The sequence below is a fragment of the Suricata suricatta genome, chromosome 13 (genome assembly GCF_006229205.1).
Source record: "Suricata suricatta isolate VVHF042 chromosome 13, meerkat_22Aug2017_6uvM2_HiC, whole genome shotgun sequence".
Taxonomy (NCBI): domain Eukaryota; kingdom Metazoa; phylum Chordata; class Mammalia; order Carnivora; family Herpestidae; genus Suricata; species Suricata suricatta.
The window spans coordinates 84,476,582-84,502,719 of record NC_043712.1 but is presented as its reverse complement, the minus strand read 5'-3'; the positions used below and the strand labels follow the sequence as shown (position 1 = coordinate 84,502,719).

The window sequence follows — 26,138 nt, the reverse complement described above, 5'->3', positions numbered from 1 at the left end:
ACTGCTGACAGGGTAGAGAAAAGGGAATCCTTACACCCTGTTGTTGGGAATGTGAATTGATCCCACAATCCCACCTAGGGAACCTATCCCCAGAAACTGAACACACTCCCACGTACCCATTTCAGTGGTATTCACTATAGCCAAGACATGAAAACAACCTAAATGTCCAATGAAAGATAAATCAAGAAAAATGTTTTACATACATACAACAGAGTATCATTGAGCCTTAAAAAAAAAAAAAAAACAAAGGAAATGCTGCCATTGGTGACATGGTTTACAAGGAAGACAATGTGCTAAGTGAAGTCACCTTTAGTGGAAGACACTAAGTGAAAGATACAGAACAGATACAGAAGAACAAATACTGCATAATTCCATTTATATAAGGAATCCAAAATAGTCACACTCACAGAAGCAGAAAGAACGTGGTTGCCAGGGGCTGGGGCTGGGGCTGGGGCTGGGGTGGAAATGCTGGTCAAAGGGGACGAAGTTTCAGTTATGCGAGGTGCTTACGATCTACTATATGCCGTAATGCCTGCATTATATACTTAAAATTTTGCTAAGATCATTATACTGGAATTTAAAAAATAATTTTAAAACATTTCCTAAAAGAGTAGACGTGTATCAAGTGTTATCACAAAAAATTAACAGTGTAAAAATACAAAAAAAATCAAGAGAGCAGAAAGAAACTTTTGGAGGTAACGAGCAGGCTCAAGGCACCGACTATGCTGCTGGTTTCTCAGGAACCTACTAACCTCCAAACCCACCAGGCTGTACACATGAAATCCGCACAGCTTTTTCTATGTATATCATACATCGATCAAGTCGTTTTGAATTAATTAACTTTTTTTTTGAGATTTATTTATTTTTGAGAGCGAGGGTGTGAGGGAGGGAGGGGCAGAGAGCAGGGGGGGAGAAGACCTGAAGCGGGCTCTGTGATGACAGCAGCGAGCCGGATGCGCAGCTCTAACTCCGTGAACCGAGATCATGACCTGAGTCAAAGTCGGACACTCAACCCCAATAAAGTGGGTTTTTAAAAACAAAATAAAAGCAAGTAAACACCTCTAGCATCACGGTGCATGCAGAGTAATCCCTTAATAAACAGTATTATTCCTACCCTCCCACATCCTCCAGACAAAACATGCCATCCTGTATCTTAGCTCCTCTAACCTGCTGTGTGCCCGTCTACACCACGTTACACGTTAGATCAGAATTACGTGTTTGCGGATGTTTCCCCTCATCAGACAAGGAGCTCTCCGGTGTGTCGGTGGCCCCTAAACCAAAGCCCCCAGGAGAGCAGCACGGATGCCGGAGTTGTTTGCGTGCATGTTTAACTTAAAAAAAAACAAAACAATGAAGGAACGGGTCTAGTCATGGTGAGACAGATAATAAAACATTGTATCTCAGCCAACAATCACCGTTCTGCACTGTTAAGACTTCCCCAAGACTGCTGTCTAAAACGTAACTGGCTCTGGGAAGGGGTAGACTGCTGGGAGTTGGGAGTCATCCTTCTCTTCGAGACGCAGCAGTCAATGATATGAAAGCTCCGTCAAATGCAAAGGATACGCAATTCCTCTGATGCGTTTGATTTTCCCCGGATCCGTGAGCTGAACGGGCTTCAGGACCTTCCTCACAGGACACGAGAAGAACACTTCTCCCCCTCCTCCGGGAGGCATTCCCCGCCGCACAACCTGCCCGGTGGCGAAAAAAAGACGTGAGGATTTGGCGGTGGCGGCGGGCGTGACCCTGACACCCAGCCTGGCCGCCTCTTCCCTAGGAGGCAGCGCTCTTTCATGCCCAGCTTGTCAGTCCCTTCGATACCGACAGCACCTCCGGTGAGCACCGGGAGGGCGTGGGCTGAGCAGTGACACCGGGCCAGCACGTCCCCGTCTCCACCAGGGCCCGTCCCCTCATCCTAACAGTGAGCAGCTGGCCAGCTCATCGGCTCACCCCATCCCTTACCCATCAGGGGTCGCTTCTCCTGTGCAACTAACTGAGCTACCAAACCTCCTTTTATGCAATAAAAATGAAGTCATTTCCCCTGTTTTAAAACATTAATGTAAGAAACAGATGCTACTCTTATGGTCATGGAGAGGGGCACTTGTGGGGAAGAGCACTGGGTGTTATATGGAAACCAACTTGGTAATAAACTATCAATGAAAAAACAAAAAGAAACAAGCAAGGGGAAAAAAAAAGAAATAGATGCTAAACAGTGGAAGACACCCAGTGTCACTGAAGTAACCCCCTTCAAATGCTTCAATTACTTCTATTCGGTTTTGAAAAAACTAAACACGCTCAGGAGCATCCAGGTCGGGAGGCCCTAGATACAACCCCATCTGGAGGATCCTGACCAGGGATGGAGTGTGGTCAGAGCCCTCTCATGACAGCAGGGACACGATGAGGAACAAGGGAGCGGACGCGAGCGCAGCCCTCACATCGCCCGCCGCGAGATGCGCCTGGCCGCTCCGGCCGTCACCACTCCAGGGTCCCTTTCCAGCTCAGTCTGCAATGTTGGGGTCATGACTCCTGGGGGTCTTCTCAACGGTGCCATTCAATGTGACACACACAGAGACACACCGAGTCACACAGCTCTTCCAATGAGTTCTCAGGAGAATGTGCTGCACACATACATACACAGCCCACAGCGCACACATTCTTACCTTTAGCTCAAATGATTCACCGTCAATTCCAAACTGTTTCAACAGGGGGAGGGCTGTTGCCTTAAGAACATCAACCTGTAGAATTATTTCAGGGAAAAAAAAGAAAAAAGTTTAATGAAATCTTGAGAACTGGGTGAACAAAGAGCTCACCCAGCAGGAGGAGGTTTAGGGGTGGGCTTGCAGCCTGGGGGGGGAGGCGCGGCTGGCTCGCCCCCCCCCCGTCCCCCAGCAAGGCTGCACCCCTCCAGGGCACTGGCTCTGCAAGCCCCGCTCTCCTCACTCTTAACAGCACACACCTACCCTGTGATTCATCGTGAGAATCACAGGCATCGTGCAAAAAGCATCAAGAAACAGCTAGACTCATCCAGAAAACAAACTGGGACTTCCGCAGATTCCTAGAGGCCTAAGGGCTACAGAAGAAAGTATCAGCCTTTTTTATTATTCTTTTCCCATCGTGGTTGTTTAGGGGTGGGAGCTATTGGCAATCCAAGCCAAAGCAAACCGAATGAAGTCAGCAGCCTGGGCAGGGGTGACCTGGGAGTCCTGCGGGTGCCACACAGGTAGTCACGGGAGGGGGAGTCCACTGGCGGGGGCGGCAGCGACGGCAGCCTCAGGCACAAAGCCCAAAGTTCGAGGACAATGCCCACAGTTGATGGCAAGGCTATGCCAGGTGTGGCTGTTATGATTTCATCCCTTGGAGCTCCTGGGGGGCCTGGGGTCCTCTGCTTACTTATTTACAGATGGAATAAGAAAGATTTTCAAATCAGGTTGGCAAACACGGCAGTGAATGCTGTCTCAAAGGCAACTTGGGAAGGAAAGGAAAATCACTCCCTTCTTGTTCCCACCGGACCAGAGCTGCTCTTCGGCCTGCAGGGGCGGACCCCCAGCAGGCAGTGAGCACAGGCGGCAGGAGCAGAGGGGCTCCGGAAAAGTCCTGGTCCCGATCCAGGCTCCACCTCCAGTTAGCTGTGCGGCCTCGGGTCAGAAAATCCCAAACGTCTTTAAGGCATAGGGCTCAGCCTGTCTCTCTCCAAGCTGCCACCAACTCTAACATGCTGAGACTCAATAGAATGTCCTCCAGTAAGGCTTCATAGCAGAGAACAGCCCCAACTAAATATTCTGATACCACAAAATTAACCAGGGGCAGAAATGACCTCTGAGGCCTAGGAATGTGGTAAGATGGATCAGGTGGGGGAGAGGCAGTTACGAGGAAAACTCCTTGAAGATTAGCTAATTTCATTAAATATTAAAGCTAAACATATGTCCCAAACTTAAAAGAATGCATTTGGGGCTGCCAGAACCGAGACGAACTCAGGCTAGGCTAGAATCAAGGGCAACTGGGGAGAAGGCCAACCCAGACTCTGGGGACAGTGGGGTGCAGAGACGCAGGCTGCTCTGGGGGCGTGACTCCCGGGCACCGGGCACCCGGGCACCCAGAGCTCTCCTGAGGGAGACGGGGGAGAAACCCCTTTCGGCTCACACTACCTATACTTGGCGTCAAAAGGCTGAGGTCAGATTGACTCCGAAGGTCAGCCAGAAGCCCCAGTATGGCTGAAGGGGGTCTACCTCCTGAATCAGTCTCAATCTGACACGGACAGCAGGCGTCCCGGTGCAGTGGAACCAGGGCCGGAAAGCAGATGTGGGCTGGAGCCCCTCTCTGCCTCTTACTAGCCGTGAGACCCGGACACCCCCACATCCCCAGAGCCGTGGGACCTCCTGCATCAAGCGAGGGGCTGGACTGGACGTGCCTCTCTGGCTGGGCATGCTGTCATTTTAGCAGAATGAGGGTGGCCTGCAAGTTCTGCTTGAGGAAAAGGGAGCTGGAGCTCTTGATTACAGGCCAAAGTCGGGCCCAAGTGGCGCCTGATGGCAGAGGCATTACCCTTCAGTTCAGTCAGTCAACAGACAGAAGTGTGATCAGATTGAAGGCAAAAAGAAAAAGGGCAGAACGCTGCTATCAGCTGTTTTGTCTGAACCAGTGGTAAGAACAGCCACCTCACCGGGCTGGTACAAGAACTCAGTAAGTAAGGACACATACAGATGGGCACGGGTTCACCCACAACAGTGCCCATTCTTCTCCCCTTCTAGGAGGATACTGAAAAAGACTGGACTCTTCCTTGCCATGTGACCAGCTCGTTGGCACCAGTAAATATCTCCTGTGCTCTGGTGCAGAATCACGGAGATTCAGAGAAGACCTCCTGAAACTTTCTTCTCAGAATTCCTCACTACTCCCTTCCCTTTTGTCGCCAAGGGAAAATGTCCCTATTCCCTCACAAGGCTCATCCTATCACTTCTACAGTCGACCCTCCAGCAGCTGAAGGAGTCGGCCTTATAAACAGCCCCATCATCGTATCTGACCTTCTAGAAGAATCTCCTGGTTCTCCATGGTTCTGTCTGCTACTCATTCCCCAACCTATGCCTGTCTTTAAAGTCTCAAGGACAATACAACTCCTCGCTGTGGGATTCCCACGCCCCTCCTGAAGTCAGCTCCTGCAAACACTGGCTTTGTGGGTCTTCCCCCGGCTTCTCAGAACTTGCCTCCAATCTCCACGGTCACTGTCTCTGGCCCCTCCTCCCCAGCTCACACCTCAAACATTCATTTCCTCTTCTGCCCCTACTCCCAGTCCCTGGGACCATGTGGCAAAACCCAAATGCCCATGGAGGCCAGAAAGGGAATTTAAACGAATGATGAGGTCAGCCAAGGCCTGTGTCTAACTGGAGAGCTCACATCTTATCCAAAGAGGACGGCGCCACTCAGGTCCAGCTGATGGCCATCCAGTGCTGCCACATCAACCTACTGCAACGTAAAACCTGGGGTCGCAAAGGTGAACCACCAATTCGGACACACACCACCGCCATTCTGTGCAGGCCAGAGAGTGAGCACCTGTAGAATTAATTAAGTCAAAAAGCTCCCCGTGTTCAGCACTGCCACTGGTCAATCTCATTCTCCTAGGGATTTAACGAATAAGTAAGATCCCGGAGACCTACCTCTGAGCCCCAGGTAATAATTTCTAACTGCTGCTGGACCAGCCTTGTGGATATCCTGCCAATATCCTGGTCCCAGAGAAGACGATCAAAACTAAACATCCAGTTTTCTCCTCCCCGTGTCAAATTCTATCTGATCTCTACCCTTCAAGTCAACCAGGACAGAAATCATGGAATTATTTATAACTCCTCCCTCCTGTCCCATCTCCAATGAGCTGTCCAGAAGCCTCTCCCTCCACAATGTCCCTCACATCTGTCCCTTCCTTTCTACTGCCACCTCCATAATGTTCAAAGTAATTGAGACCTTTCCAATTCATCCTCGTCTTGGCCTCCGAAGTCATCTTCCTAAAAACCCAAGACTGCCTTTGTGGCTTCCTTTCCTCCAGAACACCTCCCCAGCCCTCAGCACTCCACCTGTACCTCTGACAAGGGTAACCTCGTGGCTTCCCTGGCCCCCTCCAGAGCTGTCCACCTTATAGATCGGGGTCCCGAAGGGCAGAACTCCTCAGATTCAGTCTTGTGTGCACAGAGTGAACACGAGCATGAACTGAGGAAGCCAAACATTATACAGAAAGCTTGAAATGACAAAGCCACAGGCTGAAGAAGTTACTCTCTGTCCAGGATTAGGTGTATTTCTTTTATCCTGGGCTGGAGCCAAGTATCACCAAGGTCACTTTGGCCATGAAGCTGGAAAAAGCAGAGAGCCCCAAAACACCTGAAAACAGACTTTTTTTTTAATACTCTGCATATAAGAGTTAACTATTATTTCTGGGGAATTCATCAACTAATCTTTGTCACCATTACCATATAAAACTTTTTTTAAAATAATGCCAGTGGAAATAGCTTTCAAAATCATTAGCAATTATAGAAAAGAAAAAAACCGAGTACAGAACTGAGGCAGCCAGCGCCCAGGTTTCCTCTATGCTGCAGAGCTTTTCCCATTATGCAAGGCTCCTGTTCCCCCCACCCCAACCCGGAAGTGACGGGCCTCCTGTCACATTTCTAACTGAAAGGCCCATTTCCTAGAATCTTCAGAAAATGCAGAAAAGAAAGCAATCATTTGAAATTAGTTTAAAATTCTGAAGAGTCTGTGCAGCATTCCTTTACAGTTAACAATTTCAGTGCTCGCACTGTACTCAGGATCCCAGGAAGAGTTTATGGACCTGAACTCCAAGAACTGAGAAGGCTTCTGGTGCCTAGCAACACACTGACCACGTTTACGCCCTGGATGTCTTGGTGACTGCCAGCGGTCTCCGCTGTGGGGCTCAAGGCCCCACCTGATTGGTCTTCACGGCTAGGAAAGCTAGACACACTTCACAATCGGCCTCCAGAGTCACCCCCTCCGTGGTGCTGGTCCCACGTCAATAGGGGTGGACCTTGTTAAGGACCTCACATCCTGGCCCTTGGTTTTAAGATACCTTCTCTGGACAGCAAAGAATCCAAAGGTGGAGATCCTTCCCTCCCTGCAAGAAAAGTCTAAGGCAGGCCTGGACAGAACTAACTGCTCTGATCTGTCTGTCTGTGTCTGTCTGTCTGTCTCTCTCTCTCTCTCTCACACACACACACACACACACACACACACTCACTCACACACACACACTCACACACACACACACACACGACAAAACCCATCGCAGACAAGCTCTAAGACAGCTGTCTGTGGTGGCCACAATGAAAATTCCGAGTATATATTAAACTATCCTCCCCACTCGTGCAGGAAAATTAGCATGCTTAATAAGGAGGCTGCTGGTGCCCACAAACTATCAGAGTTCACATAGACCTTCCCTGCCCTTTTTCTAGATCTACAGATTCTTCTCAGAGAAGAAAAATCCTAAAATTTATGGTTAAAACTTGACTAAGTCAAGATGATGCTCCAGCAATGCCAAGGAGATAGCATTATTTCCTGTCAAAAATTCTGGTCTGCTGCCTTGCAGCCACAGCCATCACATGACCATAAGAAGACGCCACACTCGAGCACTTGAGCCAACAGAGCCATATTCCATGTCACCCGTGGGGAGACTGCACACATCTGCTCTGAGTTCTCAGACGCGACAACGAAAGGCACCTTGACGAATATTAATGGTCAATCGTCATGGCATTTGACGACTGAATCTTGGTTCGTCTGCTTCCCAGAGTGATTAATGTCTAAATCTCAAGGTAAATAACAAAGCGAAGACACTCAACAATAAAACCTGGGCTTTGTCAGGAACTTACTTCCCAAAAGCTGGGTCGTGACAAGAGACAAGACTACTCACTACTCACCGAAGGGTCAACCTGGTCGTTGGTTACTCCCCGCAGAACGATTCTTAACGGGTGCTTCATGAATGGGGCCAGGCAGAGAAGGCTCTCCAGGTAGTAGCCAATGCCGCGAAGGTCACTGCAGTCATGCTCCACGGCCCCGCCGTACAGGAGGCCAGGCTGGTAATACAAGGTTGTGCCTTACACCAGACAAGGAAGCGCCACATCCAGCAGAAAAAACAAAAAACAAAACAAAACAAAACCAGAAAACACTATTGTCAGAAAGGCAGCGAAAGCAGTGAGTCCCAAGGGGAAAGTCTGACAAGGACATCCAAAAAGTTCAATGTGCCGTTCCAAAGAGCCCACACTTCGCTCCAAAAGCTGACTCATTACTGTCAAGCCCCTGTAACAATAATAAACTGTGAGTGTAATTTAATAAACAGCAATAAATTAAACCCCTCCCTAAGCATCTGAATTGCCAAAGTCGTGGCAGGGCACAGAGGAGGGATCCCAACAGGCGCTGTGGTCTTCCGACAGCACGCTCTGCCTGCCGGTGGAGGGCTCTGCAAACGAGTGCTGAAATCCTCACATCAGCAACCAGCCTCTTCCAGGCCCCTGAAACGAGATTTCCCTGAAACTGCATTCATCAACAGGAGTCCTAGAGAAGGCAAGTACTTTACGGCACTTAATTCTATTAATAGTAGCTCTTTTGATTTAATAACAACAAATAGATTTAAAATTATCAAATAGCTTTGGTGGAAACTCTATGATCTCTGTTCATTCTTTTGCATATTAGTATCATGCAAAAAGTTTCTTACTGGATGTACGTATTAGAGAAAAAGCAATGTAAATATTCTAGATTTGTGGGGGAGGGCATAAATGGGTGAACGTGGTACCGGTGCTGCACAAAATCTTTTGTCAATGCCCTCTGGCATAATTTACCAATAAGTTCAACATTAGAGGAAAGAGATTTATGCTCAGTCACTCACAAGGAAACCTGCTCTTGAGCATTTAATAAAACAAATGTAGACTTTACTATATTAAAAGCCAAAATCCCAATGATCACAATCTGAGTCATGTTCTGATCAAAGAGGGAAAGAGTCTACATCAGTTAGTCTAAATACTACTAGACCAATCCTTTAGGTCAAAAAGCCAAAAAACCACAAAAACAAAACAAAACTATATAACCACTAATGCTAAAAATCTGTGTATGCCTGCAAATTAACAGAGTGACAACTTGATCAGATTATCAGAACGAAGGTTTCTACTCTGGTGGGCGCCGGGGACATGCGGTGGAGGCAGGGTCATTTAAAATAAGACTGGACCAGAGAAGATTACACACCCTCTGAATCACTGATAAAAATTGCTGGAAAAAAATCTCCAGCCAAACAATTTAAAAAATTTTTAATTTAAAAAATTTTTTTAAAATGTTTTATTTATTTTTGATACAGAGAGAGACAGAGCATTAGAGGGGGAGGGGCAGAGAGAGAAGGAGACACAGAACTGGAAGCAGGCTCCAGGCTCTGAGCTAGCTGTCAGCACAGAGCCCAACGCGGGGCTCGAACCCACGAACGTGAGATCTGACCTGAGCCGAAGCTTAACCGACTGAGCCGCCGAGGCGCTCCCAAAATTTTTAATTTTTAAAAAATCCCCAGCCATTTCCAAGTAAACAAGCCAAGGAGCGCTCAGGGAATGAGAGCCTGCAAAGAACACCTGAGGCCTCATTCCCAAAACACGTTCTCTGTAAGGTACGGCTGAACGCGGCACCAGACCACGGAGTCTCATGTGATGCCGGGGCCGCTTATTAGGCCAAGCTGGCTTGCTTTAAGAGAGCCAGTGCATGAGAAAGGTCACTGTGTCCTTTGTGGACTATATGGGCGAAGGTGAACAGCTCAGGGAGCCGGCCGGAGGACGTTTGCCATGTTCTCCCTTCCAGTGTCGAGAGAAGAGTTTCTAATAGCGAACAAACAGCTGAAAAGAACCTAAATGCTTATCAGCAGGAAGCCACCAAATAAATCCCCAGGCACCCCTAGGACAGAACACTCTGGTGGGGGCACTGACACCCCGGGAGAGGACAGCAGGCACACACCCCAGACGGGGACCGCGGGGGCCCCTTGGGGAGGGGCCGGAAGAAGAAACAAGGGAAGCGATTTTCACATCTTCTGCATACACCTGTGTGTCCTTCTTTTAAAAGACAAAAACGAAATAAAAGCACGTTCAACTACCCCACAGAGTCTGCTGTAAGATCCCACCGTGACAAGATAAGCAGACTCCGAAAGGCCGCACATCAGTTTTCGGTGCAGAGTAGTTTTGCTGTGGAAGAAGACGACGTGCTTGTTGCAGATGAGCTGTTCAGCCCTCTAACTCCTTTCGGTCAGAACTCACATAGGTCCCCAGACGACTGTCCCACTGCCCCACCCGAGCATTTACACCATTAAAAGGCATGAGAAGCAGAGCAATGTGTCCGCAGTACACGCGGCTGCTTTCAGGAAAGGGAAGGAAGAGCGCTTACCTGTTTGGTTTATTTCGATCCGAGAACCATTGGTTATTTTGTCCAACAGCCTTATGAAGCTGGCTTCAAAGTCTGTGGGAGGAAGAGAAAACAGACCGGTCACCATTTGCAGAGAACATGTCTCATCCAGGAACTGCAAGGGAAGGTCCGTGATTCCCTGCCCCACACCCGGGTTCGAGTCAGGACAGGGCTGGGACCACGGGCTCAGGAAACTGAAGCATCAGAAAAGCACTGAGCAGCATCTATATGTTTAGTGAACTATGAGAAACAACCCAGCTTCCATATTCCACAGCAGACAGCAGCCCTACCTGCACCTGCTGCGGTGTTCATTTCGGCAGCCTCACATCCACAAAGACCTGTTCTTCTGACCTCAGGAGTGCGTGCCAAACGGAGAAGGAGCACAAAGAGGGAGGCGTTTTAAAGCCAATTTCTTATTTGTCCCTCACCTGAGAGGGCAGACGAGAAAGTGCAGGCCACCCTCCAGCCTCCGAAGCAGTAAGAGGTCCCGGCTCCCCCGCCCAGCACTGCCCCTCCTCCCTCCTCATTCTGCCATCTTACTCATCTAGAACTATCTACCCAGTTTACTTCTTAATCTCATCACGCAGGTACTCGAATGTACACTATCATGGCCGCCTTCTTTTTAATGTGTGGAAAAAAAGACTGGAAGAAAAACCACCGCGTGTTAACAAATGGCTTTCTCTTCGTGGTAGGACATTGTATGAATTTAACTTTCTTATTTAAATCTTGATGTACAAATTTGCTTCAATTCCTCCTATGGGCAAACTGCTATCCAAAACATAAAAACTGTTCATTATTTAAAAGGGGGGTGGGGAGAGAAGAAAAAAACAGATTTTAAATGTGAAAAAGGAGAGGAGGTAGAATGAAGACTCAGGCAGGAGAATATGTCCTGTGCTTTCTCCTAAGTGAACCACACTCTCTCACACACACACTCTCCCCCCCCACCCCCCAGTCTCTCTCTGGCACCAACCTTTGCCCACGAACGAGGACAGGAGGACCAACTTTTCCGCACCGAAGGCGCTGCCACCACCTGGCAGTGCAGGCCGTTTCCACCCCCGTAACACACCGACAGAAGTTTCCAGCACAGACCCCAGGTGCCACCTGAACTGATCCCAGAGGGCGGGCACACCGACTAAGCAATTCGCATGCACCTATGCTGTGACTTGCTGCCATCCCCGCCCCCCGTCACGGCAGATGCCGCAATCTGTTCAGAGAGCGCTGGGCTAGAAGTCAGAGGGACTCAGCGGTGAGCCGTGCGGCGGGCAGCCTCTCACTGACCCTCCAAACCCCCCGGCAGGGAGGGCTGCTCCCACTTTAGAGGAGGCCGGGGCCCAAAAACGAGGACCCGCAAGTGACGGAGCCGGGGGCTGAGGGCAAGCCTGTCCTCCGCAGTCCACGCTCTTAACCACGATACGGCTTTGCCAAACTCATTTTAATCCTCAGAGTCCATCACCGTGTCCAGAAAATCATGGTACCTCTTTACCGCAGGCACTGACCTACGTGCAGGGTCCTGCAGGCCATTTCATGGGTCCTCAATCAACATTTATTGTTCATGAAATGAGAACAGAATAAACAATGTCAGAGTTAACTGGACATAGGGCACTGTTCCTGAAACCTTAGTGTTTTACAAATATCTGTATGTGACCTTGGATATGATGTTAGGTAGCATCCCAAAGTTTGAAAATAACTCAACTACAAACAGATTTCTATAGCCTCTTTATATAGAATATTCTGTTTTTAAAATTTTATGTTTATTTTGGAGAGAGAGACAGAGAGAGAGAGAGAGAGAGAGACAGAGCATGAGCAGGGGAGGGGCAGAGACAGAGGGAGACACAGAATCTGAAGCAGGCTCCAGGCTCTGAGCTGTCAGCATAAAGCCAGATGCAGGGCTCAAACCCATGAACTGTGAGATCATGACCTGAGCTGAAGTCAGATGCTTAACTGATGGAGCCACCCAGGCATCCCTAGAATATTCTGGTTTTAAAAATCAGGCACGATCAAGACCACAGTGCCACTTTCTACCTGTATTTTTAGCAAATGCAATGTGCTCTGCACAAAAAACGGAAACCTCTCAATTTGCTCAAGCTTTTGAGATGGCTAAAGGGGACAGAGAAACCCAAATTTATAAATAAAGCCAAGATTAAACTGCACAGCTCTTAGAGAATAGGAAAGAAAAAGGAACATTTTTTAAAAAGACTAACTTTAGATTATTTTTTTCCTTCCGCAATCCACAGGAGTACTTAAGCGTGAACAGCAGCAGGACACGGGCAGGAACAGAAACGGCACAGAGAGACCCCCACACTGGACCGTCCCCTGGTCATAGCAATTAAGTGATTTGGAAACAGTACTTCAAAGAAGCAAACACAAGAGCTAGTTCCAGAATCCTGGCAACAGTGAAGATACAGCTCCATCACGTGGCATGAGAAAGCTCTCAAGTTCACCTAATAATAGTAAGACTGAAGTCCACAGACTTCATTAAGGCAGAATATGTAGGACTCGTGGTCCCTTCACTGCCCATACACACTTTGTGATTCTTCCTCCTCAAGACTGCTCGAGGGTACAGAGTTTCGGGTACCCAAAAATAAAAATAAAAATCGTGCCTGGTTTTTAAAACCTGGGGAAAACATCCAAAAAGTGGCACGATATTACTGCACTGCTTTCGACGACATAATTAGGTTATAAAGCCATGAAGACAATCAGCACACACAGCACAGTGGTCAGGAGAGTGGCTGCCAGCAGCGGCAGAGACGGGAGTCGCCGCGGGAAGACGCGCGCCCCAGAGGTCAGCAGTGTTCCGTTACTTGACGCAGACAGGGTCACACTGGTGTCCACTGTATAATCTTTTAAGCACTGCTTTTATGTCTTATGCATTTGTTGTGTTACTATACTGAACACTTTTTTTAAATTTCTATTATGAGGACCTTCAATCTCGGAATTCCTTAAATACAGCCTCCGACCCCTAATGCACTTAATGGGACGCAGAGCTCATCACGTCTTTAAGGGGCCAGTAACTCCGTAAAACAGTGGCCGTCGTCAGCCTGACCCACTCCTAAGAAAGACAAACTAGGTCTCAAATAAGCACATTTATTTATACTTATGTATAACATTCATATATAAATATTAGATATAAATATACACAGACTATATATCAGAACGTTCTGCATCAAAATTAGAGAGATTTTTTTTTAATATACTGATATAAGTCACGCATAGTATATGGAGTGAAAAAAAGATGCTGATGGCCACTTGTGTGAAAGAGGAAAACGTGCATATGTATTTGTTTATTTATGTAAAAAAGTGCCCTGGAAAGAAAAAGAAACACAGCAAACTAGTAACACGAGTTGCTTCACAGGGAAGGAAGAATAAGAAACAGACAGGCACACTGTGGAAACCCTTTTCATTCCCTCTGAATTTCATGTCATGTGTATAGTTTCTTAAATACATAAAATTTAAGTTAAAAAAATACAAATAAAGGTACTGTGACACAATTTAAATAGCCAACAAAACTGCTCTCATCAAAAAGCCTATGAAAGATCTTTCTAATACTACAGTCATTATGTACAAAATATATGTATTCTGTGTATAATATATAACTATACATTATGTGATAAATAATAAATTATATTCTAACTGAAACACATAACATCTTACTGGTTCAAACTGTCAGTATGTCCAGAAAAAATAACAGAAAACATTTTAAATGGAAATATTAATTTTATCAGAATACAGAAGAGTCTACCAAAAAAAAAGAAATATTTACCATACTAAATACCTTAGTTAATTTAAAAAAGGAAAAGAACAAAATGAACGGAGATTTCAGACATGGAACAGACTTACAAACCAAAAAGTAAATGAAAAAATAATCTCAAAAGAGATTTTTAAAATGGAAAATATAGCAGAAAAAAAATCAAGCTAATTTATTTAACAAACATGACACAGGGGCACTGGGCTGGCCACTCTTAATCTCAGGGTTGTGAGTTTGAGCCCCACACTAGGCATGGAGCCTACTTTGAAATTAATTAATTAATTAAAAAAAAAATACAGCATAGATCAATAGTCTCATTCATCTGTAAAGGAAATAAAATGTGAGTTGATAAAATCAGAAATAAAAAACGTATGATTAACAAAAGAAACTATAAGCTTTGTGATAAACTATTCTAATGTTTACAGATACATCTGAAATTAACATAGCTATGTAAAAAGATGATAACCAGACAAACAAAGAGAAAAACCCAAAACTAAGGGAAGGAGAAAATTTATCAATAAGCCAAAAAGATCACTGATAAACTTGCTGGAAAATGTTTTCCCAACATTCAAAGGAAAATAATTCTTATACTACATATTCCAAAGAACAACAACAAAAGCACAGAGAGATGGCTTCAATCGCCACCCAGGCACCCCCAAAGTCACTTCATTTAAGGAGAACGAATAAGGGGCACCTGGGTGGCTCAGTCGATGAAGCATCTGACTTTGGCTCAGCTCATGATCTCACAGTTCGTGGGTTCCAGCCCCCTGTCAAGCTCTGCTGACAGCTCGGAACCTGGAGCCTGCTTCAGATTCTGTGTCTCATCGTTTATGAGCTCAAGCCCCACATCTAGATCTGTGTTGACGGTGTGGAGCCTGCTTGAGAGTCTCTCTCTCCCTTTCTCTATGCCCTCCCCCCACCCCACTTGCACTCTCTCACACATGCTCTCGTTCTCAAAATAAATAAACATAAAAAAAAAGAGGACATCCCAGGAAAGGACGGCAAATAAGACACAAAAAAAGAAGACATCATTAAATACAAGATTAAACACCAAAAACGGGGGGAGGGGGGATTCAGGTAACTAGTTCACTACTGAAAAGGCATCTGATAAAATTCAACATCTATTTTTTCAGCAAAATTCTGTTTTAAAAAGTATGAGGAATGAATCTATCTATTGTAACAGATGTTTACAGATAAAAACAGAAGGCTTAGAAGTTCAAGGAGAACGTCTTCATTGGCCTTGGGGTAGACCAAGATTTTTTTTTTTTTTTACAAGGGCAGAGAAAGATTTATAGGCGGGGCAACATAAAAAGTAGTACCTATTGCTTATCAAAAAAAAAACACATGAAGTGTGAAAAGACAAATCACAGAATAGAACCAGTTATTTGCAATACTTTAACAGAGAAGCCAAAATTGTGCCATATTAATAAAATGTAATCGCATGCTACAGCAACGAACAACTACTGCTGCTACAGCAGAGATGAATCTTACAAATATGATACAGATCAAAGAAACCAGACATACACAAAAAATATATGCTCTACAATACCACTCACATAAAATACAGTTAACATTTCAGAAATTTAATCTATGGTTCAGTTTGTTATTTGCGCCAGAGGTGGGAGGAAATGATGTGACAGAGCAGGCATGAAAGGGGTGTTAGGGCTGCTGCTTTATTTCTTGGCATGGGTAATGGTTACATGAGCATATTCACTTCGTGATAATTCACCAAGCTAATCTATTTATGGTCTTTGCCCTTTTATTAGTGTGTAGTATACTTAGGTAAAACTTCATTTTTAAAAAATAAAACCTGGGTGCCAGGATGGCTTGGCTGAGCGGCCAACTTCGGCTCAGGTCATGATCTCATGGTTCGTGGGTTCAAGCCCCACGTCAGCTCAGAGCCTGGAGCCTACTTTGGATTGTGTCACCCTCTCTCTCTGCCCTCCTCTGCTAACACTCTCTCTCTCAAAAATAAATAAATGTTAAAAAAAATTTTAATAAATAAATAAAAATCAAGTTCAAAGACAGAGTATCTTTAAAAAATACAAGAGGGGTGCCTGGGTGGCTCAGTCGGTTAAGCCTCCGGCTTCGGCTCAGGTCAGATCTCACGTTCGTGGGTTCGAGCCCCACGTCAGGCTCTGTGCTAACAGCTAGCTCAGAGCCTGGAGCCTGCTTCCGGTTCTGTGTCTCCTTCTCTCTCTGCCCTTCCCCCTCTCATGCTCTGTCTCTCTCTGTATTAAAAAAAATAATAAAAAAATATATATATAAAAAGAAACCCCAAAAAACAAAAAACCTTTTAAAAAATACAAGAAATGCCATTAATTATATCCAAAAAAAAAATGCAGAAGATGTCAATACAAGGGAGAAATCATAATTAAGGGCAAGAGGATTTGACCACACATTTTAAAAAAGCATTATCTTTGGGCTCTGTGCTGACAGCTCAGAGCCTGGAGCCTGCTTCAGATTCTGTGTCTCCCTCTCTCTCTGCCCCTCCCCTGCTCATGCTCTGTCTCCCTCTGTCTCAAAAGTAAATAAAACATTTAAAAAAAAATTTTTTAATGGGGCGCCTGGGTGGCTCAGTCCATTAAGCGTCAGGCTTCAGCTCAGGTCATGATCTCATGTTCATGGGTTCCAGCCCCGCGCTGAGATCTGAGCTGACAGCTAGCACAGAGCCTGGAGCCTGCTTCAGATTCTGTATCTCCCCCTCTCTCTGACCCTCCCCTGCTCACACTGTCTCTCTGTCTCTCAAAAACTAAAAAATTAAAAAAAAATCTTTTTAATGGGGCTCCTGGGTGGCTCAGTTGGTTAAGCGTCCGACTTCGGCTCAGGTCATGATCTCACTCACATTCATGGGTTCGAGCCCCGCATCAGGCTCTGTGCTGACAGCTCAGAGCCTGGAGCCTGCTTCGGATTCTGTGTCTCCCTCTCTCTCTGCCCCTCCCCACTCATGCTCTGTCTCTCTCTGTCTCAAAAAAGCATTATCTTTGACCCAGAAGTTCCATTATCTAGAACTCGATCCTGCAGAAATAGAAGTATGCCAGGATATATACACAACAACTTTTATTGCTGCTTTATTTATAATAACAAACAATGAAGATTACTTTTTTGTCCCATACTCTCGAATGTTCCTAGATATTTTATAGTGCTTACATAAAAACCTGGAAAAGAAATAAAATTAACAAAGGGAAACTTAATTCTCTGATTTATGCTGCTTTATGACCTTTCAAGTTTCCTATTTATATATAAATTCTTCAGTTCTAGTCCTTTTCTTTACAAACACATAGGGAGAAAAAATCATACAATCACATCAATTGGTGTAGAATGGCATTTGACAAAAATACAACACTCATTCATAATGATAATAATAATAAACTTTTAGAAAAATTGGAGTAGAAGGAAACTTTCTCAATTTGATGGAAAGCATTTTAAAAAACAACAACAGAAACTATACAGCTAACATCACACTTAGCAGCCAAACACTGGAAGCTTCCCCCCTAAGAGAGCAAACAATGCAAGGCAATTTACTCTCATTGCATACTTAATATGGCGCTGGAAGTTCCAGCCAGTGCAGTAAGGAAAAGGAAATAAAGCCATAAAGTTCAGAAAGAAGACATAAAACTAGTGTCATTTGCAGATGTCATGGTTGTTTACACAGAAAATCCCAAAGGGGCACCTGGGTGGCTCTGTAGGTTGAAGGTCTGACTTGTGATTCCACTTCAGGTCATAATCTCATGGTTTATAAGACTGAGCCGAGATGGGCTCTGACAGCCTGGAGCCTGCTTGGAATTCTCTCTTTCTCTCTCTGCTCCTCCCCAGCTTGCACACACACTCATTCTCTCTCTCTCTCTCAAAATAAATAAACTTAAAATAAACTTAAAAAAAAAAAAGCCTCCCAAACAATCTACAAAAGACACCTGGAACTAACAAGTAAATTCATCAAGGTTACAGGATAAAAGATACACATCTTCTGAACAAATGAACTGTATTTCTATTTACTAACATTGAACCGATGGAGACCAACACTAAAAATAGTCTACCATTGACAAATGCTCGAAAAAGTAAAAACATTTAGGTGGAAATCTAACAAAATGTGCAGAACTTGTATGCTAAAAACTACAATGTTCTGTCAAAATCCTAACAAGATTTGTGTTTAGATAAGATCATTCTAAAATTTATACGGAAAGGTAAAGAAACCAGAATACCTTACAAAATCGTGAAAAGAATAAACCCGGAGGGATCAGCCTACATGATGACAGGTCCAATAATCAAGGGTACATGCGACTGGCCAAGGGACAGACCTAGAGATCAGTGGAACCAAATTCAGGTCCCAGAAACAGACCCACACAAACGTGCACAACTGATTTTTTTTTTTTTTAACAAAGGTACAAAAGTGATTCAATGGAAGATAGCCCTTTAAACAAATGGTGTTGAAGTAACTGGACATTCATAAAGCCAAAAAAAGGCAACCTCAACCTAAGCTATAAACCTCATATAAAAATCAAATGTAAAACTACAAAACCTTTAGGGGGAAAAAAAAACATTGAGAATCTTTGGGATCTAGAACCAGGAAAAGAGATTTTAGCTTCAACAACAAAAGCACAAGCCATAAAAGACAAATTTAACAAATTCCATTACGTTAAAAGTAAAATCTTGCTTTGCAAAAGACCACATTACTAGAATGGCAAGATTGGGGGCACCTGGCTGACCCCGTTGGTGGGTGGAGTGAGCACCTCTTGATCTCAGAATCATGAGTTCAAGCCCCACACTAGGTGTAGCACCTACTTAAAAAGAGAGAGAGAGAATGGTAGGACCAGGTCTAGAGTGGGTACAGTATCAGCCGTCCACATAGCTGACAAAGGGCCAGAACACATAAAGAACTCCCAACACTTAAGGGTCAAAACAATCCTACTAGGAAATGACATCCGGGGAGGCAGTGAGCACAGCAAGTTCTACACCTCTATCGCCCATGAAACGGCCAAATAGAAACTGGGAGCCCAGAGACAGGAGGCTTTGAGGATGAGGCTGGGGACCCATAGGCCCAGAGGCAGAGCCCCCCATCCCAGTCCTCCGTGGGATCCCCCCTCCGGCTCCTCTTGTGTCGGCCACCGGCTGTGGCCGACGGCCGCCTCTCGGGGCACCCTGCCACCCTGCAGCTCCTGACAGCGTCCCAGGTGTGAGAGGACCATGGGCGACACTGTCCCCTTCCTCGTCTCTTTCCTCCTCTCCTGGGGTGGGGTGCTCCTGGGTTTTATGACCCTCCTCAGACACCAAGTCACACTCACGGGTGTTCCTCTTCCTTCTGAACGCCATCAATGGCCTTCACATCGACAGCATCGCCATCTCTGGCCACCACCAAGGAAACAGCAGCCCGCCCTCCAAATCCAAGAACATCAAGTTCTACAAGAAAGTGTGGTCAAGATGTAATATTCCAACATTTGACCTCTGGTGGGGACAGGGGTGGGACAGTGACCTTGACACTGCTGCCTTTTAGCCAATGACCTTCGAAGGTCGTCCAGAAACAGCACAGTGGACTCAGCAGCTGGTGTGCAGGGCCAGAGGCCAGAGGCCAGGAGGGGGCCTTGGTGCCACCAGCTGCACAGACTTAGCCAAGTTATTAAGATGTTGATTTTAGAAAACTAACACATTTTAAAACCCTAAAAAATGAAAAGTAAAGAGTGACAACATCAAATGCTGGCAAGGGTGTACAGAACCTGAGTCACCCCCATGTGCTGGTGGGAACAGAAAATGGAAAACAGTTGTGGCAGTTTCTTAAGTGCAAACTAGCATACGACCCAGCAGCTACGCTCCTAGACCTGTATCCCAGGCAAAGACTTACATTCACACAAAAACTGGTACACATGTTTACAGCGGCCTTAGTCATCATGGCCCCCAAACTGGAAACAATCCAGATGTCTTTCAGCAGGTGGACGGTTAAGGAAAATGTGGTACTTTCATACCATGGAATACTGCTCAGCAATAAAAAGGAACAAACTCAATTAAAAAAACAAATCTCCAGAAAATCATGCTGAGTGAAAAACGTCAACCACATTAGCTTACTTACTATGGTTCCACTTATATAATATTCTCTGAATGACAAAATTATAATAATGGAGAACAGATTAGCGATTACCAAGGCTTAAGAAGTTGGTGAGGCAAGGAGGAAAAATGGGTGTGGCTAAAAAAGGACAACCTGAGGAATCCTTGTGGTAATGGAAATGCTCAAGGTCTTTACTCTTACCAATGTCAATTTCCTGGATATGACACTGTACTATAGTTTTAACAGATGTTACATATGGGGAAAACTGGGTAAAGTGTAGACAAGATCTCTTGGTATTATTTATTACAACTGCATATGAATCCACAACTATCTCAAAATTAAAAGTTTAGCTTTCAGGGTGCCTGGATGGCCCAGCCAGTTAAGCATTCAACTCTTGACTTCAGCTCAGGTCATGATCTGATGGTTTATGGGATCAAGCCCCATGTAGGGCTCTGAGCCGACAGTCGGGAGCCTGCTTGGGATTCACACTCTCTCTTCCTCGCCCTCTGAGCCCCCAAGCACATGCGCGCGCACACACAAACACACACACTCTCTCTGTCCCTCTCCCAAGCACATGCACACACATGCTCTCAAAATAAACATTTTTAAAAAATAAATAAGTAATAAAAGCTTAGTTTTCAAAAAAAAAAAAGGTACACAGTTCCATCTGGAATAGCATTTTACAGCTTCCAAGCAACAGCACATTGGAAAGTAGACCTTAAGGATTCTCGGCACTTGTCTTTAAAAGATGAGTATCTCATTTGGGGCCCCCAATACACGACAGGTGGCAGCAAACTTTAACAGTCGACAGAGGCACAAAAGGGCAGGTTCCCAATCAACAAGACAATATTCAATCTACTATCATTACTAAAATAAAATGCAGGGGCTCCTTGTGGTATACTAAGTAACGTGTGGGGCATCTGAGTGGCTCAATCAGGTAAGCACCTGCCTCTTGATTTTAGCTCAGGTCATGATCTCACAGTTTGTGAGTTCGAGCCCCGCATTCAGCTCTGCGCCAACAGCATGGAGCCTGCTTGGGATTCAGTCTCCACCTCTCTCTGTCCCTCCCCTGTTCGCATGTGCCCTCTCTCAAAATAGATAAATGCTAAAAAGAAAACAAATAAATGTATTTGGTCTTTGCCCCCAATTCTTGGCATGTATCTCCTAAAACCCTTGGAAGTTCAACAGGAGTGTCTTTTAAAATTTATTCGTAAGGAGCCCCTTGGAGTACACTTCAATTTCGGCTGACAGGGTGACTTAGGATGGGTCCCATACAAGGCCTCAGAATGGGGCTGGTCACCAGAAAAAAAGTGGTTAGAGGCTTGGAACCTTCAGCCCCACCAACTGACCTTGAGGGAAGGGAGGCTGCCTGGAGACTAAACCTTATAAAAACTCTAGGGCAAAAAAAGAACTTCCAGGGTGTCACACTCTGGTTTCGGAGGGGCAGAAGCACTTGCTGTGGGACCCTTCGGGACCTGGCCCTATATACCTCACCTGTGTGTGTTCAGCCGTATCCTTTGCAAAATCTTTTCTAATAAACCGGCATATTAGTGTTTCCCTCAGTTTTCTGGGCCACACTAGCAAATTATCAGCCCAAGAAGGGGGCGGTGGCAACCCCCACTTTACACAGCCAGTTGGTCAGAAGTACAAGCGGCCTGAACGTGCGACTGGGACTTGAGACTGGTGCCTGAAGGGGCGGCAGTCTGGTGGGACTGAGCCCTTGCCCTGTGGGATCTGAAGTTATCTCCATGTAGACAGCGTCAGAATGGAGTTAAATCTGTGGTACACCCGCTGATGCCCGCTGAGAACTGGAGAACTGCTTTGTAGGGGGAAAACCCACACATCTGGTGTGGGAAGTATTCAGAGGAGAAAAACAAGTTTCCCTTACAATTCTCCTTCCAGAAGATGCAATTTACGAACAGCCAGATTTATCCCCAAAACAACCCATCAGTTTACCAAAAGATGTTTTCCTTTCAAAGGACCTCTATGTAGCGTGTTCCAGCAACACATTTTGTGGAATTCTTTTTAATTAAAACTCCATTCACCCCTCCCTTTCCGGACTCCCATGTGGACGTGCAGCACCCCGGTGGGCCACAGACCTGCTCACTCCCACTTCACGGGGGGGGGGGGGGGGCCAGGCCGAGTCAGGTGACCGGCTCAGGGGCCGGGCCAAGCCCGCGTCCTTAACTGTTAACCCAGTGCCCCTCCTGCCCCAGACCATCTCTCCATTATTCCCACTTAAAACTGTCATCATTCTCATGGAATTCTTTCCATCTGGACCTCACCTTACCCACTGTGAACTCAACCTAACCCTGCATGACACAGCCCTCAGGAAATCCAGAGACAGAGGCAGTGTGGACCGCTGCTTTATAACACGACAAGGAACAGCCAAGTTCATCCCACAGTTCAAGGGGGGAGCAAGCCCTCCGGGCAGAGCTGGCTGCAGTCTCCTTCCAGCCCTGTCGCCTGGTGGGCATCCAACCTCACCAGCTAGTTTACTCTAACTACGCTTTGGCTTTCCACCTGCGGGAAAACAGCAGCCAAAAAAGAAAAGGGAAAAAAAAAACATATTTCCTCCTATAGGAAGAGTAGAATGAAATATAGTTGTTCAAGTTTCTCAAGAGTGAAGCAAAAATTACACGTGGTTGTACAATTAATAAAAACAATTCCAGGATCATCTTTCTTTGCGGTTCAAATTCTTCTCATTATATACAATCCCTCTGCGTTGGAAGGAGGCAGCTTTATTTAAGAGATGAGCTTGTTTGCTTGATGTCACCGAGTCTGACCCTGTCTCATCCCCTTGTGAATCCCTGAGTCGCTTCCCGGGTTGACATGCTGCTATTCCCAACCATTGGCGAAAGGGGGGGGGGGGGGGGCGGATATAAAAGGCTTAATAATTAAGTCTTAAATGCCAGGTGTTTCAACATCCACAGCGCTGACATTTTAGGCAGAAGTATTCTTTATGTGAGGAAGCTGTCTGGTGCGTTGCAAGATGTTTAAAGGTATCCCTGGGCTCCACCCACTAGATGCCAGAAGTGGCCTCCCGGTTGTGACCACCAAAAATATCTCCAAAACCTGCCAAATGTCCCGCTGGGGAGCAAAACTGCCCTGGCTGAAAACCACTACATTATACATGATACCCACAAATACTTGGGAGCCGTCACCCGAAAGGAAACCTGTAGGCTGAAAAGAGAAGACAAAATCAGTAATTCTTTCTAAATATGTGAAAAGTCTCCGTATAGACCAGGAACGGGTTTCGGGCGCCAGAGAGCAGAGCTACGCTCGCAGGCAGAAGGTGCGCAGTAAAACCAGCTGACGCTTATTCGGCGGACATGCCAGGCACCGCTCAGGGCACTTCGAGCGTTATTTCATCTCTCCGGCGGTAACCCTATGAGGTTGGGAACGCTGGCCTCACCTTACAGATGAAAAGACTAGAAATGTTAAAAAAAAAAAAAAAAAGAACTTGCCCGAAGTCCAAGAGCTAAGAGCAAAAGCAGAAGCAGGACTCAAACCGAGGTCTAACTCTGAGACCAAGCCCTCAACCACCCAGGCACCCACCCACAACACAGGAAGCACTTGCGCTCAGCCTAATAAATGCAGAACTCTTCGACTTACAAGCTGCCCCTCTCACTGACCGTGATTCTGGGAGCCGCCAGCCTCTCTGTCCAGACCAGAAGCACCTTCCTAGTTCACGTTCAGCCCTTCCTGGTTCACCTTACTCATGCTACTCAAGTACTTCCTCTTGGCAACTCCTCGAGAACGGGCAGCCAGGTTCTCGTGTTTACACTCTCATGAAGCCTCGCACTTACGGGGCTCTGGGGCTCAGTGACCTCTTCTGAACCGCTGCAGAAGGCCTCCACACCCACCACCCTCCAGAGCCCACACTCGGAGGGATGATTAACCAAGTGCCTTCGAGAGATGCAAGTTTTCTACTTAAGCAGAAGATTGTGCTGGATATGCTCAGTTTTTGCCAATTCACCGAATCTGAGTCAGAAAGGAATAGATGACTGGCAACACAGCCCACTGGCTACATCTGCAATCAAACCACCAAGGACTTGCTTGACTATGACCATCTCTCTTGTATCAGGGGTGTAGTGACACCCATAAATACGCAGTGTGTGTGTGTGTGTGTGTGCACATACACACATACACGTGCGTGTACAGCTATGAATGCACATACATGTGTTTATCTCAGTTCTCTCTTGAAGAAACTACGCAAACGTCTACAAGATTTCTCAGGACTTGGAACCAGCACAAAGAGCTCTAAATCAGGAGCCTCTTTTCCCCCCCTTGGTATATTATTAATAAGGTAAGAAAAATAATACACTACACTGGGCTTCCTTTAAAATACCAGCATATCTGCCAACAAGTACTACCTCCCCCAGGTCGTGGAGTCTGGCGTTCTTCCAGGAAAAGTGCAAAGTGGCCAAGCCCTGTTGGAAGAAATGAGAGTTCGTGTGTGTGTGTGTGTGTGTGTGTGTGTGTGTGTGTGTGTATGTATGTGTGGCTGCGAAGTTCACAAACAGTGGCTGGGGGCGGGGGTGGGGGGATCCTTTGGAACATTAAATATTAGTTGTTGGAGGCCACCTGTCGAAAGACAAACACTAAATTGTATCTTACAGGTACTGTATTTTCCACAGAAATCTCAGGTTTTCAGGCCACAGTGCTTCTATTCCTATTTAAACAAAACAAAACAGACAAACAAAAACGATGCCCACTGTGCACAGAAGTAGAAGCTGGTCTTCTTACCATTTCCGGCCAGCGGCAAGTTCTCTAGAGGAAGCTGGAGGTACGGGGACAACCGGCGGAGAATGCCACAGAGGGAAGCAATCAGGCAATTGCTCTGCCCAAGCAGACACCACATAAGGGCGAGGCAAGTGGAGGATACCCAGCACAAACCATGCTAGGGGTCCCTCCTTAAACTTCCTCAGGGCTTCTGAGCAGCAGAGGGAATCATGTACCAACACAAGCCTTCCTCACTGTCACCAAGTATGGTGAGTCTTCTGGTTCTTTCTTTCCTAACCTCCTATCTCCATCAATTACATGGCATTTTCCCTTATGCACAACCAATTCCCCTTCAAGAGAAGCAGAAATGTAACCCTCCAGAATAGGCATTCAGACAGATGATGAAACGGGCAGGCCACATAGCACAGAAGTTGGTGCAAAAGTAAACACTTCAGCACGACCCACACACCTTCCAGGATCCTTCAAGGTGCAGATCGGTCCCGCCCACCTTCCCCCCTCCCTTTGGGTGAATCTCACTTTGGGATAACCAGACAGAAGCTTTGAAATGCAAGTGTCTTCTTCCAGGGGACCAGTTGAAAATCGGCACCACTGAACTTGAAGTGGGCTTAAACAGGGCCCGTTTTGTAATCAAACCACCTTTGTAGGGCAAAAGAGGGGCTTGGAAACCTGTAGTTTAGCGCTTGTCACCAAATCTCTTACTAAAGTCAAGGCAATTGGGCCCATGGCGGTTAAAAAAAATTATCTCAAAGCTTCCGTCCTGCGCACATCACAGATACGGCTAAAAACAAACACAGATTTTTAAAACTGTCCTTAATCCACACCCATAGAGAGGTGTGAGGGCAGCCGAGAAATGGCGACAGACAGCCGATGGCGATGGGGGCAGCTGTTTCTGAGACGTGTTTTCGGGACAGGGCGCGGAACCAACCAGGGGTAGGTACTTTTCTCTCCAAATCTCTCTCCATCTTTTATCTGCCCAATCACATTTGGGTCCAGCAAACTGCCTTTATCCTTTGAGAGGTTCTCGGCGGGAGCAAGAGGGGCCGAAGGCGGGCGAGGGGGCGAAGCCCGGGATTTGTTGCAACACGTAGCGCTGGAAAACGTGTAGCTGTTTACTAGCAGCGCCCTGGAGACGCCAGCGCAGCGCGCCGCGGAGCACGCCCCTCGGGCCCGACCCCGCCCCCCCACGCCGGCCCCGGCGAG

General features: G+C 46.3%; 1 protein-coding gene across 1 annotated transcript in view; it reads right to left on the bottom strand.

Moving 5' to 3' along the window:
• RCL1 (RNA terminal phosphate cyclase like 1) overlaps positions 1–26,138 on the bottom strand; it is a 56,271-nt gene that overhangs the window by 29,691 nt on the left and 442 nt on the right. Inside the window, exons 2-5 of the mRNA XM_029919689.1 lie at positions 10,393–10,464; positions 7,905–8,080; positions 2,658–2,732; positions 1,564–1,688 (exon numbers count right to left, since the gene is read on the bottom strand). Coding sequence (XP_029775549.1) covers positions 1,564–1,688; positions 2,658–2,732; positions 7,905–8,080; positions 10,393–10,464 — 448 coding nt within the window. The remainder of the gene's footprint in view (positions 1–1,563; positions 1,689–2,657; positions 2,733–7,904; positions 8,081–10,392; positions 10,465–26,138) is intronic.